Below are 25864 nucleotides of genomic sequence, written 5' to 3'. Positions count from 1 at the left end.
GTTCACTGGAAATGCACCTTTAGGCCAGTCACAAAAAAAATTATGCTTTAAAATGGTGGACTCACTTATTTTGATCATTTGGAAAGGGGGTGGTGGCTAAGAGTCTATCGATTTCCAATCGCAGCATTCTCTGAGAAACAAATACAATTAAGAATGCATTCTACTGTACATCACACGAGAGGGAATGTGGCCTAGTGGAAAAACCATGGGACTAGGAGTCAGGAGACCTAGGTTCTAATCCCAGCTCTGCCACATGCCTGCTGTATGATCTTGGGTAGGTCACTTAACTTCTCTTGCCTCATGTAAGCTCTCCCTCCCTCTTAGCCCTCTTAGGTCACGGAGTGCATCTGATCGGGAAGCAGCATGGCACAGTGGATAAAGCACCAGCCTGGGAGTCAGAATGTCATGGGTTCTTACCCCGGCTCTACCACTTGTCGGCTGTGTGACCTTAGGTAAATCACTTAACTTCTGTGCCTCAGTTATCTCATCTGTAAAAGATGGGGATTATGAATGTGAGCCCAATTTGGGACAGGGACTGTGTCCAACTTGATTAACTTGTATCTACCCCAGCGCTTAGAACAGAGCATGGCACATTGTAAGTACTTAACAACTACCATAATAATATTATTATTATTATCATCAGATTTATGGAGTGCTTATTGTGTGCAGAGCACTGTATTAAGTGCTTGGGGAGAATACGATATAACAGAGTTGGTAGATACGTTTCCTGCCCCCAAGGGGGTTACAGTCTAGAGGGAAAGAAGACAGACTTTAAAACAAATTACAGATAGGTCTTGTCCTACGCTGTCGAGTCATCTCCGACCCGTAGTGACTCCATAGACGATCTCTCCCAGAATGCCCCATCTCTGCCATCATTCTGGTAGTGTATCCATAGAGTTTTCTTGATAAAAATACTAAAGCGGTTTACCATTGCCTTCTTCCATGCAGTCAGCTTAAATCTCTGCCCTCGATTCTCTCCCATGCCTCTGCTGCCCAGCACAGATGAGTTTTGACTTGTACCAGATTACCTTCCACTCATTAGCCATGGCCCAAACCAGGAATGGAATGGTATGCCTCTGCTTGACTCTTTCTCCCACAGTTGAGACTGGTAGAGTACTGGAAACTCTCCTCTAGGTGCGATCCTGAGAGTGGTCTACAGATAGGTACATAAGAGCTAAGAGCACCAATTCAGTACTAGATTTTCTGAAAAGTCAGTGGTCATTTTGTCATATAGCACCTTCATTCTTACAGCTAATATCTTTTACCCACAATTATCTACCTGAGCAAAAATCTCACAAGTTAGTACAACTTTGGGGGGCTGCAATTGGTTAACTGAAAGTATAATTAACTATTTGACCTTCAGTCCATGGGACAGGTGGCTAATTGCAACTGAAACAGAGAAGGAATTAGTCTATCAAACTTCTTTTGACCTTGACTAATTTCAGGTACCACTGAAGCTAGGTTTTGAAAATGTTAGAACATAAGAATTCAAGTTAGTAATTAGAAAGAGAATCCTGACTGCAAAGCTGGAAGTCCAAAGATGTATAACTCATCTGTGTATGCCAGAGAGTTGCAGAAAATTATTTTGTATCAATTTCCCCTACAACAGTCATGTCAATTTCATTTCTGAGGATGAGCTATTTAAACAATTACATATTTGTGTGTGGACTATGCTTTTAAAAACCTGCAAATTATTAATATGCTCTTTGTAACATTATTGACAACCTAATACATTATTTAAAAAATGGAAATAAATGTATCAGTAGTCAGTCCTGATATAACCAATGTTTTCATTCCATAATATGATGGAAGTATTAGGGATCATTTGTCCCACATCATGAATCTGTTCTAGGTACAACACGGTCTACAAGTTGGTGCCAATAGATTTGGTGAAGAAAGAAATATCCATTTATTTATAATTGTGATATTTGTTAAGCACTTACTATGTGCCAAGCACCGTACTAAGCACAGGGGCAGATACAAGATAATTGCACATAGTAAGTGCTCAATAAATACAATTGAATGAATGAAGGTAATCAGGTTACCTTCAGGGCCCCGCCACCTCCTTCCCATCCAAACCCTCCCCTCCCCCCGCCCTTCCCCCCCTCCTCCCCTTGCACCCACAGCTACTTTCAAGTGTGGCCTCTGGAACCCCCGCTCTATTACAGGCAAGCTACCTTTCATCCATGACCTTTTCCTCTCCCGCTCTCTCCTCCTCCTCGCCCTTTCGGAAACGTGGCTCTCTCCCGAAGACACGGTCTCCGTCGCCGCTCTCTCCAGCGGAGGCCTCTCCTTCTCCCACTCCCCCAGACTCACCGGTAAGGGAGGAGGCGTCGGCTTCCTCCTCTCGCCCCGATGCCGCTTCCGCACTATCCCTCCTCCCCCCTCCCTCTCCTTCCCCTCCTTCGAAGCCCATATCATTCGCCTCTACCACCCACTCCAGTTACTTGTCGCCGTCATCTACCGCCCTCCCGGTCCCACCTCCGACTTCTTCAACCACCTTGACCCCTTTCTCACCTTCCTCCTCTCCTTCTCTCTGCCCACTCTGATCCTTGGAGACTTCAACATCCATACGGATGTACCCGACGACTCCTCTGCCGCCCGCCTGCTATCCCTCCTCGACTCTGCCGACCTCCTCCTCCACCATACCGCGCCCACTCACCGACTCGGTCACACCCTCGATCTCGTCATCTCCTACCGCTGCACTATCTCCTCACTCACCAACTCTGAAATCCCTCTCTCTGACCATAACCTTCTCACCTGCCTCATCTCTCACACTCCCTCCCCCTGCAAATCTTCGCTACTGCCCACAGAGACCTCCGCTCTCTCGATCCCATCCGTCTTTCCAATAGCATCTCTCCTCACCTTGCCGCCCTGTCCTCTCTTCCCACTCTCGACGATCAGGTCTCTGCTCTCAACTCCACCCTCTCTACTCATCTCGACTCTCTCGCCCCCCTTTCCCTCCGCCGCTCTCGCTCCACTAACCCACAGCCCTGGATCACCTCCTCCGTCCTCCTCCTACGCTCCTATGCTCGAGCTGCTGAGCGCTGCTGGCGAAAGTCCAAGCACCGAGCCGACCTCACACACTTCAAATTTATCCTTTCCTGCCTTAACTCTGCCCTCTCCTCCGCCAGGCAAAGCTTCTTCTCCTCCCTCATCGACACCCATGCCCGTCACCCCCGCCGATTGTTCCGGACCTTTAACTCTCTCCTTAGGCCCCCTGTTCCTCCCCCTCCCCCATCTCTCACCCCTAATGATCTGGCCACCTATTTCCTCACGAAAATCAACACGATCAGGTCTGAGCTCCCCAAAGTCACCCCTCCGCCTCTCCCCTCCCCCCCCCTACAACCCCCTCCCCTACTTTCCCATCCTTCCCTGCAGTATCCTCAGAGGAGATCTCCTCCCTCCTCGCAAGTGCCACCCCCTCCACCTGCGCCTCGGACCCCATTCCCTCTCACCTTCTTAAAACCATCGCCCCTGCCCTCCTCCCTTCCTTAACTTCTATTTTTAACCACTCGATCTCCAAGGGCTCCTTCCCCTCTGCCTTCAAACATGCCCACGTCTCCCCCATCCTAAAAAAACCCGCTCTTGACCCCACTTCCCCCTCCAGTTATCGTCCTATCTCCCTACTACCCTTCCTTTCCAAAATCTTAGAACGAGTCGTCTACAATCGATGCCTAGAATTCCTTAACTCCCATTCTCTCCTAGACCCCCTCCAATCTGGCTTCCGTCCCCTCCACTCTACCGAGACTGCTCTCTCTAAGGTCACCCATGACCTCCTTCTTGCCAAATCCAATGGCTCCTACTCCATTCTGATCCTCCTTGACCTCTCTGCTGCCTTTGACACTGTCGACCATCCCCTCCTCCTCCATACCTTATCTCACCTTGGCTTCACGGACTCTGTCCTCTCCTGGTTCTCCTCTTACCTCTCTGGCCGATCATTCTCGGTCTCCTACGCTGGAGCCTCCTCCCCCTCCCATCCTTTAACTGTTGGAGTTCCTCAAGGGTCAGTTCTTGGCCCTCTTCTGTTCTCCATTTACACTCACTCCCTCGGTGAACTCATTTGCTCTCACGGCTTTGACTACCATCTCTACGCAGATGACACGCAGATCTACATCTCCGCCCCTGTCCTCTCCCCCTCCCTTCAGGCTCGCATCTCCTCCTGCCTCCGGGACGTCTCCACCTGGATGTCGGCCCGCCACCTAAAACTCAACATGAGCAAGACTGAGCTCCTCATCTTCCCTCCCAAGCCCGGTCCGCTCCCAGACTTCTCCATCACCGTGGATGGCACGACCATCCTTCCCGTCCCGCAGGCCCGCAATCTCGGTGTCATCCTTGTCTCGTCCCTCTCGTTCACCCCACACATCCTATCCGTTACCAAGACCTGCCGGTTTCACCTCTACAATATCGCCAAGATCCGCCCTTTCCTCTCCACCCAAACGGCTACCTTACTATTACGGGCTCTCGTTATATCCCGGCTAGACTACTGTGTCAGCCTTCTCTCTGACCTCCCTTCCTCCTCTCTCGCCCCGCTCCGGTCTATTCTTCACTCCGCTGCCCGGCTCATCTTCCTGCAGAAACGATCTGGGCATGTCACTCCCCTTCTTAAACAACTCCAGTGGTTGCCTATCGACCTCCGCTCCAAACAAAAACTCCTCACTCTAGGCTTCAAGGCTCTCCATCACCTTGCCCCTTCCTACCTCTCCTCCCTTCTCTCTTTCTACCGCCCACCCCGCACGCTCCGCTCCTCTGCCGCCCACCTCCTCGCCGTCCCTCGGTCTCGCCTATCCCGCCGTCGACCCCTGGGTCATGTCCTCCCGCGGTCCTGGAACGCCCTCCCTCCTCACCTCCGCCAAACTGATTCTCTTTCCCTCTTCAAAACCTTACTTAAAAATCACCTCCTCCAAGAGGCGTTCCCAGACTGAGCTCCTCTTCCCCCTCTACTCCCTCTGCCATCCCCCCTTTACCTCTCCGCAGCTAAAGCCTCATTTTCCCCTTTTCCCTCTGCTCCTCCACCTCTCCCTTCCCATCCCCACAGCACTGTACTCGTCCGCTCAACTGTATATATTTTCGTTACCCTATTTATTTTGTTAATGAATTGTACATCGCCTTGATTCTATTTAGTTGCCATTGTTTTTACGAGATGTTCTTCCCCTTGACGCTGTTTAGTGCCATTGTTCTTGTCTGTCCGTCTCCCCCGATTAGACTGTAAGCCCGTCAAACGGCAGGGACTGTCTCTATCTGTTGCCGACTTGTTCATCCCAAGCGCTTAGTACAGTGCTCTGCACATAGTAAGCGCTCAATAAATACTATTGAATGAATGAATGAAAGGTTGGACACAGTCCCTGTCCCACATGGGACTCACAGTCTTGATCCCCATTTTACAGATGACGTAACTGAGGTTCACAAAGCAGATAAGAGGCAGAGCCGGGATTAAGAACCCACGTCCTCTGACTTCCAAGTCTGTGCTCTTTCCACTAGACTATGCTGCTTCTTATTTATTTATATGAATGTCTGACTCCTCCTCTAAACTGTGAGGTCATTGAGGGCAGGGAATGTGTCTACAAACTCTTGTACTGTACTCTACCAAGGGCTTAGTAAAGTGCTCTGCACACAGTAAGCGCTCCATAAAAATGATTGATGCAGCATCATTCAAGGTGTGATGCCACTATGCTTCCCAGCCTCTGCTGTAGTCTTACTACATTGTACTGTCAAGGACTTAGTACTTCTTGGTGCTTTTGACACTTTACAGCATTTAAGACAGTAAAGTAGCAATACGTGTCAGGGGTGTGAAGCATTCTGCTAGTTGTGGCTACAGTAATTACAGTAATGGCGGGATTTGTATAAAAAATGTCAGCAACAGTGTTGTGTTTGAACCATCCACTCCCTAATATGGTGATTTCCACTGAATCAATGGCTAATGTACGAGGATTTTCCCATAGCACAGAATTTTCTCCAAGAACATACTTATTGAGTTACAGTAGAAATGACTGTACTTACAGGTACAGTGCTAGTGGGAGGGGCTTCCAGGGGGCAGGGACAATGACCTAAGATAAGGTAAGGAGAAAAAAATATCAGGACAGAAAGAGAGAAAAATCTAAACCACTGGGCATGTGCTCCCCCCAAATCACCTGCTCACCTCTTCAACATCCTCTCAATCCTCTTCCCAGCCATCTTCCAAGGGATTGCCCATCTGCTTTCAAAATCTATTTTCTCTACATGTGCCTCTGACTCCATCCCCCCTCACCTCCTAAAAACATTTGTGCCCAATCTTCTTCCCTCCCTGACGCCACCTTCAATCTCGTTCACTCTCTGATGGTTCCGCTACTCCGCCTTCAAACCTATCTATTTCAACCCAATCCCAAAAAGGGCCTTCAGAGATTCCTCTGCATCAACCAGCTATTGCTCCATCTCCTTCCACTCCCTTCCTGTCCAAACTCCTTCTCCAACACCCCCTTCACTCGTCAGAAACTTCACTCTCCAAAGCCACCAGTGTTCCTTTCCTTGAAAAATCTAGTATGATTTATCTTAATTCTATTTGACTTCTCGGCTGCCTTTGACACCATAGGCCACTTCCTTCCCCTGGAGACCCTATTTAACCTTAGTTTTTCAAACATGGTGTCTCCTGACTCTCTTCTTTTCTCTCTGGCCACTCCATCTTGAAGCAGCTGAGCCCAGTGACTAGAGTGTGGGCCTGGGAGTCAGAAGGTCATTCATGCATTCATTCAATAGTATTTATTGAGTGCTTACTATGTTCACAGCACTGTACTAAGCGCTTGGAATGTACAAATCGGTAACAGATACAGTCCCTGCCCTTAGACGGGCTTACAGTCTAATCGGGGGAGACGGACAAAAACAATAGCAATAAATAGAATCAAGGGGATGAACATCTCATTAACAAAATAATATAATCAAGATGATGTACATCTCATTAACAAAATAAATAGGGTAATAAAAATATATACAGTTGAGCGGACGAGTACAGTGCTGAGGGGAGGGGAAGGGAGAGGGGGAGGAGCAGAGGGAAAGGGGGAAAAAGAGGGCTTAGCTGAGGGGAGGTGAAGGGGGGGTAGAGTGGGAGCAGAGGGAGCAGAGGGAAAAGGGGGAGCTCAGTCTGGGAAGGCCTCTTTCAAGAGCTCTAAGTAGGGTGAGCTCTAAGTAGGGTTTTGAAGAGGGGAAGAGAATTAGTTTGGCAGAGGTGAGGAGGGTTCTAAGGTCATGGGTCTAAGGTTCTAAGGGTTCTCATGGGTTTTAATCTCGGCTCTGCCACTTGTCTGCTGTGTGACCTCGGGCAGGTCACTTCACTTCTTTGGGCCTCCATTCCCTCATCTATAAAATAGGGATTGAGACAGTGAGCCCCACTTGGGACAGGGACTGTGTCCAACCTTATTTGCTTGTATCTACCCCAGCGCTAGGTATAGTGCCTGGAACATAGTAAGGGCTTAACAAATGACATAATTATTATTATTATTACTGACTCTTACTGGGGCCACACGCCAAGGGTGCCTACTGTTTAACTGTTTTATTGGATTATGGCCGTTCCTGGCGCCCCTAGCAGATCTACCTTAACTCAGTTGAAAGAGTTAATCTGCGGCAAGGTTATAAAACGTCATTTCTCATTGGTTAACCCCCATGAGCCGCCTTTTTTGATTGGTCCTTGCCGACAGGCTCGGAAACTTTGCTAAAACTTTACGAGAGACAGCCAGAATGTTTCTGAAAAGTCAAAATTGGGAGCCGGGAGGGGTTTGGAGCCGACTGGATCTGACACTTTATTTAGAGAAGGAGAGGATGTGTATCCTTCCCCCCAGCCCACTGTCCCTGCTGTGAGAAGGGTTTGGGGCCGAGGCCGCCGTGTCTCAGCGGAAGCTTTAATAATAATAATAATAATAATAATGGTGAGTATCCCCGCCTGTCACGCGGGAGACCGGGGTTCGATTCCCCGACGGGGAGTAGAACAAATTTTCCCCCCGATTAGATTGTAAACCCGTCAATGGGCAGGGACTGTCTCTATCTGTTACCGATTTGTACATTCCAAGCGCTTAGTACAGTGCTCTGTACATAGTAAGCGCTCAATAAATACTATTGAATGAATTAATAATAATGATGGTATTTGTTAAGCGCTTACTACGTGTAAAGCACTGTTCTAAGCGCTGGAGAGGATATAAGGAGATCAGGTTGTCCCACGTGGGGCTCAATCAATCCCCCTTTTACAGATGAGGTAACTGAGGCACAGAGAAGTGAAGTGACTTGCCCAAAGTCACCCAGCTGACAAGTGGTGGAGCCGGGATTAGAACCCATGACCTCTGACTCCCAAACCCGGGCTCTTTCCACTGCAATCCCCCGGTTCCCGAATAATAGTGAGATCAGAGCGGGACTCAGAAACCGGGTGACGGAAAAAATGTTTCTGAAAAGTCAAAATCCGTCTCCTGCCCCGCTTCTAACCACACTGCCCCCGCTACGGGAAGGGTTTGGAAGCTGGGGTTGCCGCTTCCCCACGCCCCGGAGGCGGAGGAGGGCCGGGAGAGGTAGTAGCCACCCGAGTTCCTCAGAGCCCAGACTCCTGGGTTGGGGGCGAGGGGCTTACCAGAACGGGGCATTTACTTCTTTTTTAAATAATAATGTTGGTATTTGCTAAGCGCTTACTATGTGCAGAGCACTGTTCTAAGCGCTGGGGGAGATACAGGATCATCAGGTTGTCCCACGTGAGGCTCACAGTCTTAATCCCCATTTTACAGATGAGGGAACTGAGGCACAGAGAAGTGAAGTGACTTGCCCACAGTCACACAGCTGATTAGTGGCAGAGCGGCATTCGAACCCATGACCTCTGACTCCCAAGCCCGGGCTCTTTCCACTGAGCCACTCTGCTTCTTTAAATCGAAAGCATGTCCGCCGCCACTCCCCCCTACCCCCGCATCCGGCCAGTCACAGCCAGTGTGTGACTGTATTTATTGAGCATTTACTGTGTGTAGAGTACTGTACTAAGCGTTGGGAGAAAATCCAGAGGTGGGGTCGGGAGGGCCCCCGCACCGGGAAATGTAGCTTTTATATCGGGCAGCAATAACAGCAGCTCTCCGGCTCTCTCCCTTCCCGCCTCCCCGAGAGAGGCAGTGGCGGGGGTCGGAGGATCAGATTGGGGGTCCCCTCTGCCGCGGGGGTCTGTTCCAGGTTCACCTCCCACACACACACACACACACACACACACACACACACACACACACCGTGCGCGTCGGTTTCGGAGGAAACAGCTCGGTTCCCGCGGTCAGCCTGGGTTTCTTCCTCCCGAGGTTCACGGAAAGTCCCGCTAGATCGGGCGACCTAGTAATTCAGTAGGGAAGGCACACAGATCGTCCTACACACACGGGAGAGGGCTCTCGTACATAGATCATCCTGAAGGATTTCTGCCGAACAACGAACGAGTCATCGCGAAAAATGCGCCGCCCTTGTCGTGGAACACACTGTCTCCCACGGCTTCAACTTCTACTTGTCTCTCCATGCGGATGATCCCGGAATCTTCCTCGCTAGCCCCGTCCAACCAGCTCCTCTGCGATCTCGCACTTCTTCTTGCCTACGTGGCACCTCTACGCATGCCATGTCCTGCCTGCCCTTTCAGCTCAATACGTCTAGAACTGAACTCTTCACCTCCCCTCCCAAAAACTCTCTTCCGCCTAACCTTCCTACCACAGTGGACACCACCATTCTCTCTGTCTCCAAAGATTGAAACCTTGACCTTAGGTTTGACTTCTTTCTCTCTTTCAAGTCTTACGTTTAGTCTGTTAATTCCCATCAGTTTTCCCCCAACATTTCCTGGATCTGCCCCTTCCTCTCTATCCAGTCACCACTCTGGTTCCACCAATGTCACATCCTGGCTTGACTACTGCATCAGTTTATTCCAAGCGCTTAGTACAGTGCTCTGCACACAGTAAGCGCTCAATAAAGACGATTGAATGAATGAATTGGTCTCCCTGCTTTCAAGTCATTTTTCACTCTGCTTCCAGGATCACTTTTTCTTAAAACATTGTTTCACACTCAGCTCTCAAAAACCTCCAATGGTTATAGATTCCTCTCTACTTCAAGCAGAAATTTCTTACCATCAGATTTAAAGCTCTCTCCCTCTTTATCTATCCACTCTCTTCTCCTACTATGCCCCAGCTCATACTCTCCCTTCTTTCTTCCCAAGGTAACCTAATCACAATGCCTCATTCTCACCTCTTCAGCCCCTGACCCCTTGCTCATGCCCTTTCTCTTTCTCTTGTCTGGACCTCCTTCCCCCTTCAAAACTGCCAGACCAAAACTCTCCCCATTTTCAAAGCCCTTCCGAATCAAGTATTTACTGAGTGCTTACTGTGTGCAGAGCGCTTGGGTGAGTACAAGCATGGCCTAATGGCTAGAGCATGGGCCTGGGAGTCAGGAGGACCTGGGTTCTAATTCCGGCTCCATCACTTGTGTGTTGTGTGACTCTGGACAAGTCACTTCACTTCTCTGGACCTCAGTTCCCTGATCTATAAAAGGGGGATTAAGACTGTGAGCCTCAATGTGGAACAGGGACTATATTCAACCCGATTTGCTTGTATCTACCCCAAAACTTAGCACAATGTCTGGCACACAGTAAATACTTAAACACTATTATTATTATTATTTTTACAATACAGCAAATTGGTAGACATGGTCCCTACCTACGATGAACTTTTAGTCTAGAGGAGGAAATCACATTTCCGCCAGGAGGCCTGCCTAGATGAATTTGTTTTTCCTCCCCATGTCATATTCTCTAACTACCACCTCAACACTCATGTACTGTGACCAGTGTTGTTGCTGGAGAATCTTCCCCAAAGCCACAGAAAAAAAGCTCCAGGCAGTGATGGTTGTTCTGCCAGCCTAGGCCATGAGCATATATGGGCTGCTGGCAGAGGCAGGGGAGGAGTTCCTTCAGTTGCACCTCTCCTTCCTCCTGCCACTCAGCAGACTGGTTGGGGGTGAGGGGAGAGGGTGAGGGGAGAGAGAGAGAAAGAGAACGCATGGGCCACACACAATCTCACAATAGGTAATGATTTTAACATTTTGATCTTACAGTTTAGCTCTCTAGGCTATAACTTGCTTGTGGGCAGGGAATGTGTCTAACCAACTTTGTTGTATTGTACTCTCCCAAGAGCTCAGTACAGTAATAATAATGTTGGTATTTGTTAAGTGCTTACTATATGCAGAGCACTGTTCTAAGCGCTGGGGAAGATATAGGGTAATCAGGTTGTCCCACGTGAGGCTCACAGTTAATCCCCATTTTACAGACGAGGTAACTGAGGCCCAGAGAAGTTAAGTGACTTGCCCACAGTCACACAGCTGACAAGTGGCAGAGCCGGGAATCGAACCCATAACCTCTGACACCGAAGCTCAGGCTCTTTCCACTGCGCCACTACTCTGCATTCAGTAAGCACTCAATATATACCACTGGTTTATTACAGTTTTGCACTGTAGATGCATAAACTGTTTGGTCTCCTTTTAAATGCACCTATTGCAGTCCATAGTATGACCTAAGGCAATGAATTCCATATACAAGCTCACGGCTTAGTGGAAAGAGCACGGGCTTAGGAGTCAGAGGGCATGGGTTCTAATTCCGGCTCTGCCACCTATCAGCTGTGTGACTTTGGGCAAGTCACTTGACTTCTTGGTGCCTCAGTTACCTCATCTGTAAGATGGGGATTAAGACTGTGAGCCCCACGTGGGACAACCTGATTACCCTGTATCTACCCCAGCACTTAGAACAGTGCTCAGCACACAGTAAGCACTTAACAAATTCCAACATTATTATTATTATTATTCCCTGCTACTTTCCTTTTATGCAGTTCACGGGTCACTTTCCCTCACTGCCTAGAAATGGCCTTATATAACAGTATCTGCTTGATTTTTGTCCCCCAGACCTAACAAAACTTTAAATATGACTATTATATTTCCTTGGGCTAATTCATCTTCAAATATTCAAAGTCACATTGCCTTTGTCACCTACTCAAGAGCTAACCTTTGTAATCAAGGCCAAATGATGAATTTTTGCAACTGGGATCAGGTGTGCTAGCTTTGAACCTCCCCTGCCCCAAAGTTCTTAGAGAGGGTGACAACACTAACAAACATCTCCTTGCCCTCCTTAAAGCGTACAAAGTTTAAGTCCCTTTCCCCTTTCCTTCCTCAAACCCTTAAGTCCTATATGTCTAGACAGTTTGATGTTGGTCTCTTGGCTGAGGACACACTACTCATCCCTGTGGTGCAGCAAGCTACAAAATGTGCCTATTTCTGTGGGATCAACATGGAAGGGGCTGACTTTCAATTACACTCACACATACACAGTCAGTCATTCGTATTTACTGAGCACTTACTGTGTGCAGAGTACTCTAATAAGTGCTTGGGAAAGTACAATATAACAGACACATTCCCTGCCCACAATTACAGTCTGGGGCGGGGGGACAGACATTAATATAAATACAATTACAGATATGTACATAAGTGCCATGGGGTTGAGGCAGGGGGGAAGGGAGGGTGAATCAAGGGAGCAAGTCAAGGGAGATGCACAAGGGAGTGGAAGGAAAGGAAAAGAGGGCTTAGGGAAGACTTCTTGGAGGAGATGAGCCTTCAATAATGAGCCCTTTGATGTGGGGGAGAGTAATTGTCTCTCAGATATAAAGAAGGAGGGTATTCCAGGTCAGAGGTAGAAGGTGGGCGAGAGGTTGGCGGGGAGAAAGACAATAATAATAATAATGATGGCATTTGTTAAGAACTTACTATGTGCCAAGTACTGTTCTAAGCACTGGGGTAGATAAAGTGTAATCAGGTTGTCCCACGTGGGGCTCACAGTCTTAATCCCCATTTTATATATGAGGTAATTGAGGCACAGAGAAGTGAAGTGGCTTACTTCTACGTTCTATGTCCTACCTACCTACCTACCTATCCACGTCCTACCATTGACCTGGAATGCCCTCCCTCCTCAAAACAGCCAAACTAATTCTTTTCCCCTCTTCAAGGCCCTACTGAGATCTTACCTCCTCCAGGAGGCCTTCCCAGATTGAGCCCTCCCTTTCCCTCTGCTCCTTCTCCCCTCCCCATTGCCCCTACTCCCTCTCTCTGCTCTACCCCCTTCTCCTCCCCACAGCACTTGTGTATATTTGTACATATTTATTACTCTATTTTATTAATGATGTGTATATATCGATGTTTCTATTTATCTATTTTAATGGTATTGATGCCTGTCTACTTATTTTATTTTATCTGTCTCCCTCTTCTAGATTGTGAGCCCACTGCCAAATTGTACTTTCCAAGCACTTAGTACAGTGTTCTGTACACAGTAAGCGCTCAATAAATACGCTTGAATGAATGAATGAATAAATGTTTCAACAGCAAATATGAAAATGAATTAGCCAGGAGCTAATATTTTCTGTCTTTCTGTAGGTATCTTCAATCAATCAAGTGATACTGAATCTGGAAGTGGAGTGCTTGTGTACATACCTGTAATTTACTTCTTTATATTATTATCTGCCTCCCCCTCTAGACTGTAAAAGCATTGTGGGCAGGGAATGTGTCTGTTTACTGTTATATTGCACTCTTCCAAGTGCTTTGAACAGTGCTCTGCACACAGTAAGAGCTCAATAAATATAACTGACTGTTCCTGACAACCACTGTTCTTTTGGCTAGGTTTGTCTCCTTTACCCATAGACTAGAGTGCAAAACTTTGACTCCAAAAGTATCCTCTTTAAGAAGCTCCTAGTGGAAAGTGTCTGTCAGTCAGGATTCCTCAGTTCTATTCCCAGATCAGCCAATGGCCTGCTGTGTGACTTCAAACACCTTAAACTCTCCCTGTCTTTGTTTCTTCATTTGTAAGATGGAGATAATAGTATCTGCTTCTCCCTACTTCACACAGAATATAAATGGTGCGAAAGCATTTTGGAAAAACAAATGGTATATGAATGCAAGGTATTATTACTCCAGTCTTCCTGCGGTCCCTATTTAATAACTTAAATCTCAAGAGCTTGAAAAGGGTAACTGTAGCCCAGTAATTCAGAGACTTCAGGACTGGTTTACCAAAGGACAATTAAGTAATGGAAAGATTTAACTCTCAAGTAGGATAACAGTGAGGCTTCGAAACTGTTGCAATCTATCTGTTAAAGAATTTAGGTCAACCCTGCAATTTTGGAACTCGAGCAGATTCCTTCAGTAGGAATCAAATAGTGATAGAAATACAGAATGAGGCATATGAGAAAGGTATTGGAAGTACATAAACTGTATATACATATAACAATTAAAAATGTGCCAAACAGCTTAAACTAATTCATTATGTAATAATAATAGTAAGCACTTAGTACAGTGCTCTGCACACAGTAAGCGCTCAATAAATATGACTGAATGAATGGATAATGGTATTTGTTAAGTACTTACTATGTGCCAAGCACTGTTCTAAGCACTGGGTAATCAGGTTGTCCCACGTGGGGCTCACAGTCTTAATCCCCATTTCAAGATGAGGTAATTGAGGCCCAGAGAAGTGAAGTGACTTGCCCAAGGTCACAAAGCAGACAAGTAGTGGAGCCGGGATTAGAACCCACATCCCCTGTCTCCCAAGCCCATGCTCTTTCCTCTAAGCCACGCTGCTTCTCATATTGTATGAAATAGATATTGCATTATATATGCAATTGATGGGAAACAATAATGAGCAAAGTTATATGTTAGAGAGGGAAACCAGAAATTTGGCCACCATGGGGTTTGGGGTATGGACAGAGGGAGAGAGAGAGGGACAGGGAGGGGGAGAGAGAAGAGAGAGAAGAGGAAAAGGGGGAAGGTAGAGGACGGAAAGAGAGAGAAAGTGAAGAGGAAAGGGGGAAGGAGGGAGCGAGCAAGAGAGACAGGGGAATGAGAATAGGAAAAAGAGAGGTAGGAGCTCATCCTCTAGACTGTAAACATATTGTGGGCAGGGAATGTGACTACCGACTCTATTGCATTGTATTCTCCCGAGTGCTTAGGGTAGTGCTCTGCACACAGAAAGCGCTCAATAGATACCATTGATTGACTGAGAGATGGGTGAAGAGAGGGAGGGTGGATGGAAATGAGAAAGGGAAAGAGAACCTCCTATCTGGGTCTGGGCTGCTGCTACTTGGCTCAGCTACTCTGCCCAGGCTGGAGGACTTGGTGGCTACTAGCAGCATGGGGGAAGCATGAGGAAGCAGCGTGGCTCAGTGGAAAGAGCCTGGGCTTTGGAGTCAGAGGTCATGGGTTCGACTCCCGGCTCTGCCACTTGTCAGCTGTGTGACTGTGGGCAAGTCATTTAACTTCTCTGGGCCTCAGTTACCTCATCTGTAAAATGGGGATTAATGGTGAGCCTCATGTGGGACAACCTGATTACCCTGTATCTACCCCAGTGCTTAGAACAGTGCTCTGCACATAGAAAGTGCTTAACAAATACCAACATTATACATTATTATTTACTACTGTCATCATCCAGATGGCGGTGATGGGGGACTGGGGAGGAAAGGGGAGAAGGGCTGATAGCAGACAACAGGAGGCTGGTGGCAATTGTGGCTACTTGGGCGTGCCAAAAGTGACACTCCCATGTTGGGAATAAATTGCAGCATGACCAGATGATCATTTCCAGCATGTCCAGGGACTGCTTTCCTCAGCCCAAACAAGAGCCAGGTCACCTTATTATTAGAAGATAATCTGAATTTGGTTGATACAGAAAAATAGCTTGCATTTGGAAAATGTCACATCACAAAAGATAAACAAGGATATCCCAAATAATGTTAGTTAGAGGGAAACATCTGCATACAGTAAGCACTGAATAAATACCATCGATTGACTGATGAGAAATAATGACAAAGTTCTTTAAGAAGGTCAACCAAAGTGAAAAGACAGCCTGGAATTGTTTAATATATTTGAATTATTTTTCATTTTTGAATATCAAATGTGAATATTTATTAAAAAGGGAAGATTTTGAGATAGTATGCCCTTAGAGGCCAAGAAGCAGAATCAGCATGAAGCAGCAGAGCACGAGAGAGACAACTGTAGTTTAATCATATAAATAAATGATTTATGGTTTCATAAAACATGCAGTGACTGGTTTGATCATCAGCAAACACACATAACCCCATGTACTTAGTGGTGTAATTTCTGTGAGAAGTTCAAAGTTTTTGGAAATATTTCATTAATCCATGCTGTCTCACCAGGAGGTGCGTATGTAACAAATAATATGATTTTAATTTCTCAATTGAGAAAATTTTCCAAAGCCACAAACAAGGCAGAGAAGGATGCAGGGAGAAAGCCCAGGCACTGGAGTTCAATCCTCTGGTTCTAGCAAGCTTCCTGCAGAAAATATGCTCTTTTAGTATGCCATGGCACTCTTGTATTATTAGGCCTGCAGGCAGACTTTCCAGAAACTCTTACCCTCCTTTTCTTTAAAAGGAGAAGATTGAAAATAGGCCCTGAACTCTGAACTATTTAAAATAAAAAACAAATAAATAATAACAGTAGGAGGCAAACACTGTGAATCTGTGAATTGGGCCTCCCTCAGTACCTAAGTAAATAAAGAGCAGTGAGAAAAATTGGAACAATTGAAATTTTCAGGGTTGCTAGCCCATGGAAGAGCCCTTCTCTCCCATCTCCAATAATCTATGTAACCTGCATTGCAAGAGGAAAGAGAGCATCTGCGAAAGAGATCCAAGAGTCCAGAAGATGCAGTTGCACTAAAGAACCCACTTTCACAATTTTACACTTACAGAAGCTTTTAACTGTGTCTTTGAAAAAAATCTGCTCATTTATTCAGGGGGAAAGATGTGGGCCTTGACAGAGGAAGGCATCTGCTCTGCTTTGATCAGTGGCTGTTTTTTTCTCAGGATAAAATATCCATATTTCCCCATGTGGAAATTTTACAATTTTTAACCAAAAAACAATTCTGCTTGGGACACGGTAAGATTTTATCTGGCAGCATCTATGAAGAGACTTTAGGGACAGTAACGATTCTAATTGCTTTTTAGAGAAGACAAAAGATGTATGTCTTTCCTCGTTGCTAGAACCACCAATTGTCTCTCCTCTTGACTTCTAATTTCTTACTTGAAATTATGGAATAAATATTTCTAAAATCTTACACACGTTGGAAAACAATCCCCTCTCTATATAATCATCTATGGATTTTCACAATCGTTCCAGTGCTTTGAATTTCTAATAAAATTCTGAAATATTGCCAAACATAACTAGGACTATTGTGACATTCTGGCAAAGACAAACACAAGTTTTGCCCACATCTGGCTAACACTGTAATTACCACGAGAATAAATCTTTGATTGTTCCCATAAAAGCAACATGCAAATATACTCTGGAAATTACCTCTTTTTGGGTATTGTTGAAGATTTTGAATTTGCACATGTAAACCAAATGCCAATCCTTCATTCATTAAATAGAATAAAACCTTTCTCCAAAGTATACCTGTCAGGATGTACAAAGCTGAGCTGGTTTCATAATTATCAAAAGTCTCCCTCTCCCCGCCCCCCAAAGTCCAATTTACGCAAATAGCGGGCTAATCTGTCAAATAGGCACAAGTGATTTGAGCCAGCAAATATAAGACCTGAAAATAGCATTTCCCTTCACACAAGCCAGTATCTCATCAAAATGCCCATTATTTTGACTCACGCTGTAGCCTATCATGTCACTGTCATTGTACAACTCTGGAACCAGCTCTGGCCTGGGGGAAAATATCATATTAGGGATCAAAAAACAGATTACTTTTCCTCCCAGAAGTCTTTGGTAGAAAATATAAATACCGTGCATACCGGTGTAGTTACAGTTACAACAGCAAAAGAAAGAAAAAAAAATGGAGACTTAAGTAAAGAGAACTCTGCTCTGAAATTAGAGGAATAGAGGTTTCTAAAGATGTGGGAAGCCCTCACTCCTGTGTTTTTGCATACTGCCACTAGTCAGCTTTGCAAAAGCAGTGATGGTTCCTAGGTGGGAGTATGATGTTGGTATTTGTTAAGTGCTTACTATGTGCAGAGCACTGTTCTAAGTGCCGGAGTAGATACAGGGTAATCAGATTGTCCCTCGTGAGGCTCACAGTCTTAATCCCCATTTTACAGATGAGGTAACTGAGGCACAGAAAAGTGAAGTGACTTGCCCACAGTCACACAGCTGACAAGTGGTGGAGCGGAATTCGAACCCATGACCTCTGACTCCCAAGCCCCTACTCTTTCCACTTAGCCACGGTGCTGTGGGCCTAACCCTTGTCTACGTGGCTAGCTGCGTCAAAGTGGTAACAGAGGGTTCCGAGGGGCCCAAGAGTATTGACATGGGAAACCTGATGCGTGCTGCCACTCCTTCCGCCGCCGCCGCCCCCCCACCCCCACCCAACCACCTTGGCTGAACACCTCTCTGGCAGCAGTAGAAGTTAGCAAGTCATAAAATCATCCAATAATTCACATACTCCCTCTTAAATAGGAATTCTAGTTCTGAAACTGAAGCAACCAAAAACACATATGAACATACACATATAATGAATAATCACATATTCCTTATACCTTATATATGAGTGTTGAACTTGATAATAATGATAATAATTATGGCATTTGTTAAGCACTTATTATGTGCCAGGCATTGTACGAAGAGCTGGGGTGGACACAAACAAATCAGGTTGGACACAGTCCCTCTCCTGCATAGGGCTCAGAGTCTTAATCCCCATTTTATAGATGAAGTAACTGAGGCACAGAGAAGTGAAGTGACTTGTCTAAGGCCACACAGCAGACAAGTGGTGGATCCAGGATTAGAACCCATGACCTTCTGACTCCCAGGCTCATGCTCTATCCACTGTGCCACGCTACTTCCCTTGATATGATATTACCACTGTGTACAGGACAACAGTGGGGCTAAACAACAATAACCACAAAATACAATTTCAGGTTCAAATGAAAAGTACACATTGTAGTGCATTATTGCTCGATCTTAATAATAACAATAATAATTGTGGTATTTGTTCAGTGCTTACTATGTGCCAAGCACTGCACTAAGTGCTGAAGTAGATAGGGCACATGCCAATTCGACACAATGCTCTTCTAGGTGAAATGGGGGAAAACCCTTAAAGTCAGTGGGGACAAAGGGGCAAGGAAAGGCAACTCTATTGCTCCAGATTCCACAGGGCCCCGTTTCTAGAGCACCCTGCCCCTCCCTCTGCTTCCCCTTGCTCTTCTCCCCATTTTCTTGCTCCACCACGGTTTGGGAGGCAGATGCATGATGATACTCTCTCTTATCTCACCCCTCCTCCCATCAGCTGTGATGTGTGCATTTCCATCCTTTCTTCTTTTCAAAGGACCACCAACCTGCTAAGCTTTTGGTTTTTCTGGATATGAAGGTGTCCCAAAGTACATAGTATGGGGAGCAGGACAAACCCAGACATTTTCAGAGAGTTCAACCCAAAACAGAACATCTGACCACCTTAGATCAGCTTCTTTCTGTCTTCTTGTAGGAGAGTGTGTGTATTTGAGTATGGACATTGTTGTAAAATGTTTTTCAGATCCTAAGCAATAAAACCAGAAACTAACAGTTTGTTTATTTGCCTAGTCAGGTGGCTAAACAGAGTACAAAGGGACTGTGACCTCAGGATCCTGCAGATTGGAATCCATAAGCACTTTGGTGAATATTTAAACTTTTTGAATGCTGGTAGTGGGCAGTGTACTGTAAAGACCAAAATACGTGTGGTGAGAAAGTAACTGAGCAGCCAGTTTAAACAGTCTCTCCAAGACCTTGTGATTACGTAAATGATTCTAAGGCTTTGTTTACACAAGAGGCTTAGACACCTTATGAGTGGCATTTTCTGTTATTAGGAAACCAGTACAATTACAGTTTTTCAAAAGAACCATTAAACTAGGCTTCCTCAAGGGACTCATAATAGTTGAATCATTTTTTTTTTTAAATGGGGGGAAGGAAAAGGGCCCCTTCTAGACTGGGAGCCCACTGTTGGGTAGGGATTGTCCCTAACTGTTAGCGGATTGTACTTTCTGAATGCTTAGTACAGTGCTCTGCACAGAGTAAGCGCTCAATAAATACGATTGAATGAACATACACAACAAAGCAAGAAGGGTCACACAAGGAGAAACAGCAAGGTCTAGTAGAATGAGCATGGGCCTGGGAGTCAGAGAACCAGGGGTCTAATCCCAGCTCCACTATGTTATGGCTGAGTGACATAAACTATGTCCAACCTGATTATCATGTATCTACCCCAGCACTTAGTACAGTGCCTGGCACATAGTAAGCTTTTAACAAATACCATTAAAAAAAAAAGATAAGGCAAGTCTCAACTTTCAGAGCAGGGTTTCACATATATGCTCGGTATTGCTCACGTGTGATTCTAGTCTCAGGAAACCCACAGACTTCTGCATATGTACATAGTACTGAGAAGGTACACTGAAGTCACAGTCACTGTTCTTGCCAGAAGGTGCAATTTCGACCCCTACAAGGGCAGAAAATCTGTGGCCCAGCCTGGCCTGAGCTGTGTCCTAGGGGTTGTAGTTGCAGGAATCCAGTGAAACAGTCATATCTCCATAAAAGGGCAGTAGCAGTGTAACAGTGACAGCCTCTTTAAGGCTGTCATGGTCCCCCAGCCTAAAAGAGGAACCTGCAAGGGTATGGAAATGCAGGCCCTGCAGGCCTTGCAAACTGACCTGAGCCTGTGCAGGTTCTCCTGCAGATCCTACCTGATATGAGGCAACCAACCCCGAGGGTGGGGAGGGGGTGGATCTACTTACCCACCTCAAGACATGACCACCTTCCAAAAACTAGACTGAGATCAGCAGGCCAGATCCAGGCCAATGCAGAGTTCTTCAACTGACAGGGTCCTAGTGTCATGCAAGAAGAAACTTGCCGATGCCAGAGATGGAAACAACTCTGAGATCAGCTAATCCAAACCTCACTCTGAGGTCAGGAAGGCACTACAATTGAAGCAAATGTTATTTGCTCACTTCCTGTTCTGCAAAGAACCTTCCAACTCTCCTGCAAAGTTGGTCAATGTGATGAGCTGTTTGATCTGCTGAGGCCCGAGGAAATTAATGCTTAAAGCAGGGATCTCCCTTTCAGAGAACTGTCTACTAAACCGGAGAATAGCCAAACCCTCATTTAGATGATCCTGGAGTAAGTATATTCACTTTGCTTTAGAAAAAAGGCACTGTACATTTCAAATGATACATTCTTATAGTTTTAAGGTCTGACAGCAGTAGCAATCATGCAGTAGGTTAGGCTGGCTTGACAGCCTAAAGAAAAAGGGCTACCCACCTTCAAAACCTGTAATTCCATCATTCTTTTAGGGAAAATGCGGGAGAGGGAAAACTAAATGAGTACTGGATTTGCACTCACACTTCCAGAACTGATAGGGGCTTAGTGGTTAGTGGAACTAGGTGAACATGGACTAATCCATGACAGGGGCTGCTGACTTAGGTACTCTGGTCCTGGCTACTGGCCCATCTCCAATGGTATGGACAGATTTCCTAAACGTGTTGGCAGCAAATGCAGTATTGGACTATGAACAGCAGCCAGGGGAAGACTCTCACCTGATAAGGGAGATTAGCCATGAATAATAACAATAAAAATAACAATGGTATTTGTTAAGCACTTACTATGTGCCAAATACTGTACTGTGCACAGGGGTAGATGCAAAATAATCAGGTCCCTTATGGGGTTCACATTCTAAGTAGGAAAGAGAACAGAATCATTTTGCAGATGAAGGAACTGAGGCACAGAGAAGTTAAAGTGACTTGTAATGTATGGCATTACAAGAGTTGTGTATGACTTCAACTTCATTTCCCAGGTACTTCCTGCTAAGTTCCTGGATCTATGCGGCCATACATGATCTGGCTGAAGATCTCAAGTGGAAAGTCTTAAAATGTAAACTGGATGGCAGATGAGAGAAACGGGAAAGGTTCTCAGGTGGTACAAGCACATCAAATAACACTAGTGTAGGATAATCATTTAAAATATTTTTAATGCACCGGCATTAAATTTCAATGAGGGGTGCACAAATAATCATTTATATTAATTATTGCACTTAAGTAGCGGGGCTGAACTTATCAATCAACAGTATTTATTGAGCACTTGCTATGTGTAGAGCACTGTACTAAGCACTTGGGAGAGTACAATTCAATACTTAGACTAAGATACCAAAGATTTGTCTAATTTACATACTCTACCAAAATCATAATTCGATGTGCTTTTAATTCATAGGCAAATTCTCTGGATATGTGTGAGAATAGAGGGATTGTACAAATGTTGGTGTCACAGATCTTTTTTTTAAATGTGCACCTTCTATCCTGTAAAATGGGGATTAAATACCTGTTCTCCCACTTAGACTGTGAGCCCCATGTGGGATGGGTACTGAGTCCAACATGTATATATTGTATCTATCCCAGCGTTTAGTACAGTGCTTGGCACATAGTGAGCACTTAAATACCACAGTGATCATTATTATATTATTATATTTGTCAGAAAATGTAATACCTTAACTTTCTAATAAGTCAACCCGCGTACTTGCCAGGGGATGATCTAAAGAGAGCCAGGCTTTAAGTTTGTTATTTCTATGAAGACTCATTTCCTTTTAAACTTTCATTTCTGCAGGCTCAGTGACCCAAAATTTAATACCCTTTCCAAGGTAAGTAGTCCTCCATCATTCCTTAATAGGCTACAGCTATTTTTTTTTTAGCATTCCTGCATCCATGACTTACTTTGTAAGGTTGCCTGGAAAATCCAGCAATGCCCCTGTGCTGTGATTTTAAAACTCATAACTCTCCAATTCATTTCTTTATACTATGATCTGTGACACAAATCACATAAAATGGGCAAACGTAATTAGTTACCTTTGGGTAGCTGAACTGCAATAAAGTGTCCCAACTACTAATACCAAAAAAGAGAGATTTGCCTTTGGGAAGTTTTCACAGCAGACTGTTTCTATAATGCCCCCTTCAGTATGCTTAAGTTTAAAGTGCATCCAGCCATGACCAAAAATATGATCCACAGTAAGCAAGGCAGTAAGCCATGTAAATCGAGGAGTAGATCGGGAGCATGCAAATATTAGAAAGTGGGAATTACAAACCTAAACTTTTTTTTAGAAGACTATCTTGTGCATTCACTATTTCCCTATATCACAGCAGTCTGTCTTTCTTTTCTTTTTGGTAAGGTGATGTATTGGTATCACGTCACATCTATCAAGGCCTTAATTAGAATACGGTCTGAACTGATTTTTCATACAGTTACAGCTACTTAATTTATTGATTCCTATGATTGATCCCTTAGCAAATCCTGTCTGGTCAAATCTTCATTCCATTTAAAACTAGTCTTCCTTTAGTAGAGCTCTCAAATGAGTAATTATTACTGGGTTCCCACACTCCTAATTTCCAAACTGGTCTTATCCCAAAAAATGAAAGAAGGAAGGCCTAGCTTTAGCCAAGAGAACATAGACTCACACCTTTCCAACCCCTTCACAATGAAATCAGTGTGAAGCTGAAGGCTTGCCTGGAGCATATTTTTTTTCTAAAACAAAGTTGAGTAAAACAGAAGAGAATGCAATGAGCTGTCAGGGTCCAGGGCTACAGCCATTTCCTACTAAGTAGATTAGAGGTTTGTTTTGTTTTTTGAAAGATCCTGCATTTCTCCCAGCAAAAACAAGTCAAATTAAGCACTGACCATATTCCAAATAACTTCAAAGCTATTTTTTTTTGCTGTTGCCCTGAATTCATATTTTGCTTTGTTTTTAAGTGAAGAAACACCTTAAATGCATTCACCTAGAGTGATGCAATAGAACATTTCACTACCGGCTTATTCCCAAGGATCCTCAATTAAGCAAAATGTCCTGTGCCCGTGCCAGGTACCAAGAGCCTCTTAAAGGATAAAGGCAGAAGTGCAATGTTCGGGGGTTTTCGGCGTCTCTGCAACTCAAGGTGGGTTTGAAATCGGACTGCACAGAGCTGCCCCTCTCTCGAGAGGAAAAATGCTCACAAGGTTCCCCTCTCCAAGCAGATCCAGTTAGGCCCAGTCGCTACACCGAGATCACCGTTCGATCGTCCCAGAGTGAAAAGGGAAAGAAACCTCACCACTAAGAAAGGATTCTGGGCTAAAAATAAAAAAAAAAAGAAAAAAGATCAGAACTTTCTCCTGGCTGGCATACTGCCTAGTTTCAGTCGAGCTCTCCGCTACCCCTGCCCGGGCTGCATCCAGCCCTCCGGGCACCCTCTAGTCTCTCAAAATCCTCTCCGGAGGTGTCGGGGGAAAAGAGGGGGTACAGGAGAGATCGGGGAAGCTGGCGGGAGGTGGAGAGCGGGCTCAGGTCGCTTACCTGTGTGATCTTTCGGGGTGGTGGGATTCCCGCCCTCGGCCAGCACCACAGTCCGGGACAGGTCGAGGATGGAGGCGGTGGCTGTTGGCATTGCTCCTGGCCACTTTGCTCCTTTCCCCTCCCCGGGCTGCGATTTGGACTGAGAGATAGGAAGAAATAAAGAGAAATCGCGATACAAGACAGCGAGCCCGCGAAGCTAGAGCCAGGGAGAGGAAAAGGGAAGGAAGAAGGCAGCCGAAGGGAGGGCAGCACTTGGCTGTGGCAGGTGAACCCCTTCGGAGGGGCCCTCCCTCCCCTTCTCCCTCCTCCTCCTCCTTCCCTCCCCCTGTCAGCGCAGCCCCACGCGCCGCTAAGCCCCTAAGGGGTAAGTGCCGCTCGGCACAGCTTTTCTGAAACTGCAGCAGCTCTCGGCTCGGACAGCGGGACACGCTGCCGCCGCCGCGGTTAACCGGGGGCTGCCTCCTAGCTCCTGTGCAGCATGACTGGAAGCCGGAGCTGGGCACGGGGCAGGTTCGGGCTGGGATCGGGGCTGGACACGGGGCAGTGCACGGGGGCCGGTCCGGGATGGGATCGGGGCAGTGCACGGGGCCGGTCCGGGATGGGATCGGGGCAGTGCACGGGGCCGGTCCGGACTGGGATCGGGGCTGGGCACCGGGCAGGTCCGGTCGCTCCGGAGCTCGGCCCGCGGCTCTTCCCGCTTCTCGCTGCAGGAGTCGTGCTCTTTGGCTCGCTCGCTGGCTTCTCCTTTCCCCCCACCGCAGCCGCTCCGCCCTCTCTTGGCCGCCCCTCCCCGCGGCAGCCGCATCGGGGCGATCCCGAAAGAGAGAGTTGGGGCGAGAACCTCTTGTTTCGGGAGAGAGAAGGGGAAGAAAGGCGGGGGGTGGGAAGGAGTAGGAGTGGGGTCCCGGGAAACCACAGGGACAGGACGCACCATGCTCGCAGGAACCGATGCACACGCCCGGGCACTTACCGATTTAGAGGTATACGCTTCACCGAGAGGCACGCACCGATTCCCACAGACTCGTACACACCGTCAAGCATGTGGAGCCACAACACGCTGATTCTAAGATATTCTAGGCGATCCGCACGTCCACTGAATGGAATAGTAGCAGGCGTAGGAATAGTAGTAATGATGTTTATCGAATGCCCACTGAGTGCCACGCACGCATTAAGTGACTGGCTAAGTACCACAGAGGCAAAAGACAGTCTACAGAAGGAGTTTATAATCGTGGAGGCAGTAGAAAGAACAAGAATCTGTTAGGGAGTAGAATCTCCCCAGATGAAATGTCAGACTAAATCATGAATTGTACAATCGAATAGACACAGATTCATAATCGATCAATCAGTGGTATTTGCTCAGCAATTACTGCGTGCAGAGCACTGGACTAAGCGCTTGGGAGAATTCAATCCAACCCGAGCTGCCAGGCACATTCCCCGCCCACAACGAGTTTACGGGATAGAGGAAATAATAATAATAATAATCATACCATTTGTTTAAATGCTTACTATGTGTCAGGCACTGTACTAAGAGCTGGAGTGGATACA

At 46.1% G+C, this 25864-nt stretch overlaps 1 protein-coding gene across 3 annotated transcripts in view; it reads right to left on the bottom strand.

Annotated features, from left to right (window-relative positions):
* The window catches only part of SUSD3 (sushi domain containing 3), a 91709-nt gene extending 66625 nt beyond the window's left edge, over positions 1-25084 (bottom strand). For 2 of the 3 annotated variants that reach the window (XM_029052096.2, XM_029052097.1), the window contains exon 1: positions 24320-24370. Coding sequence is in view for 1 of the 3 variants with exons in the window: in XM_029052098.2 (XP_028907931.1) it covers positions 24320-24410 (91 nt within the window). In the remaining 2 variants the exon portion in view is untranslated. Of the gene's footprint in view, positions 1-24319; positions 24459-24971 lie in introns of those variants that run through there. The other variant, XM_029052098.2, reaches the window with a different exon arrangement.
* Positions 25085-25864: the final 780 nt, after the last annotated feature.

Source organism: Ornithorhynchus anatinus, chromosome X1 (genome assembly GCF_004115215.2).
Source record: "Ornithorhynchus anatinus isolate Pmale09 chromosome X1, mOrnAna1.pri.v4, whole genome shotgun sequence".
Lineage (NCBI taxonomy): Eukaryota > Metazoa > Chordata > Mammalia > Monotremata > Ornithorhynchidae > Ornithorhynchus > Ornithorhynchus anatinus.
The sequence above is the reverse complement of the archived record's forward strand: the minus strand, read 5'-3'. Positions and strand labels throughout refer to the sequence as shown.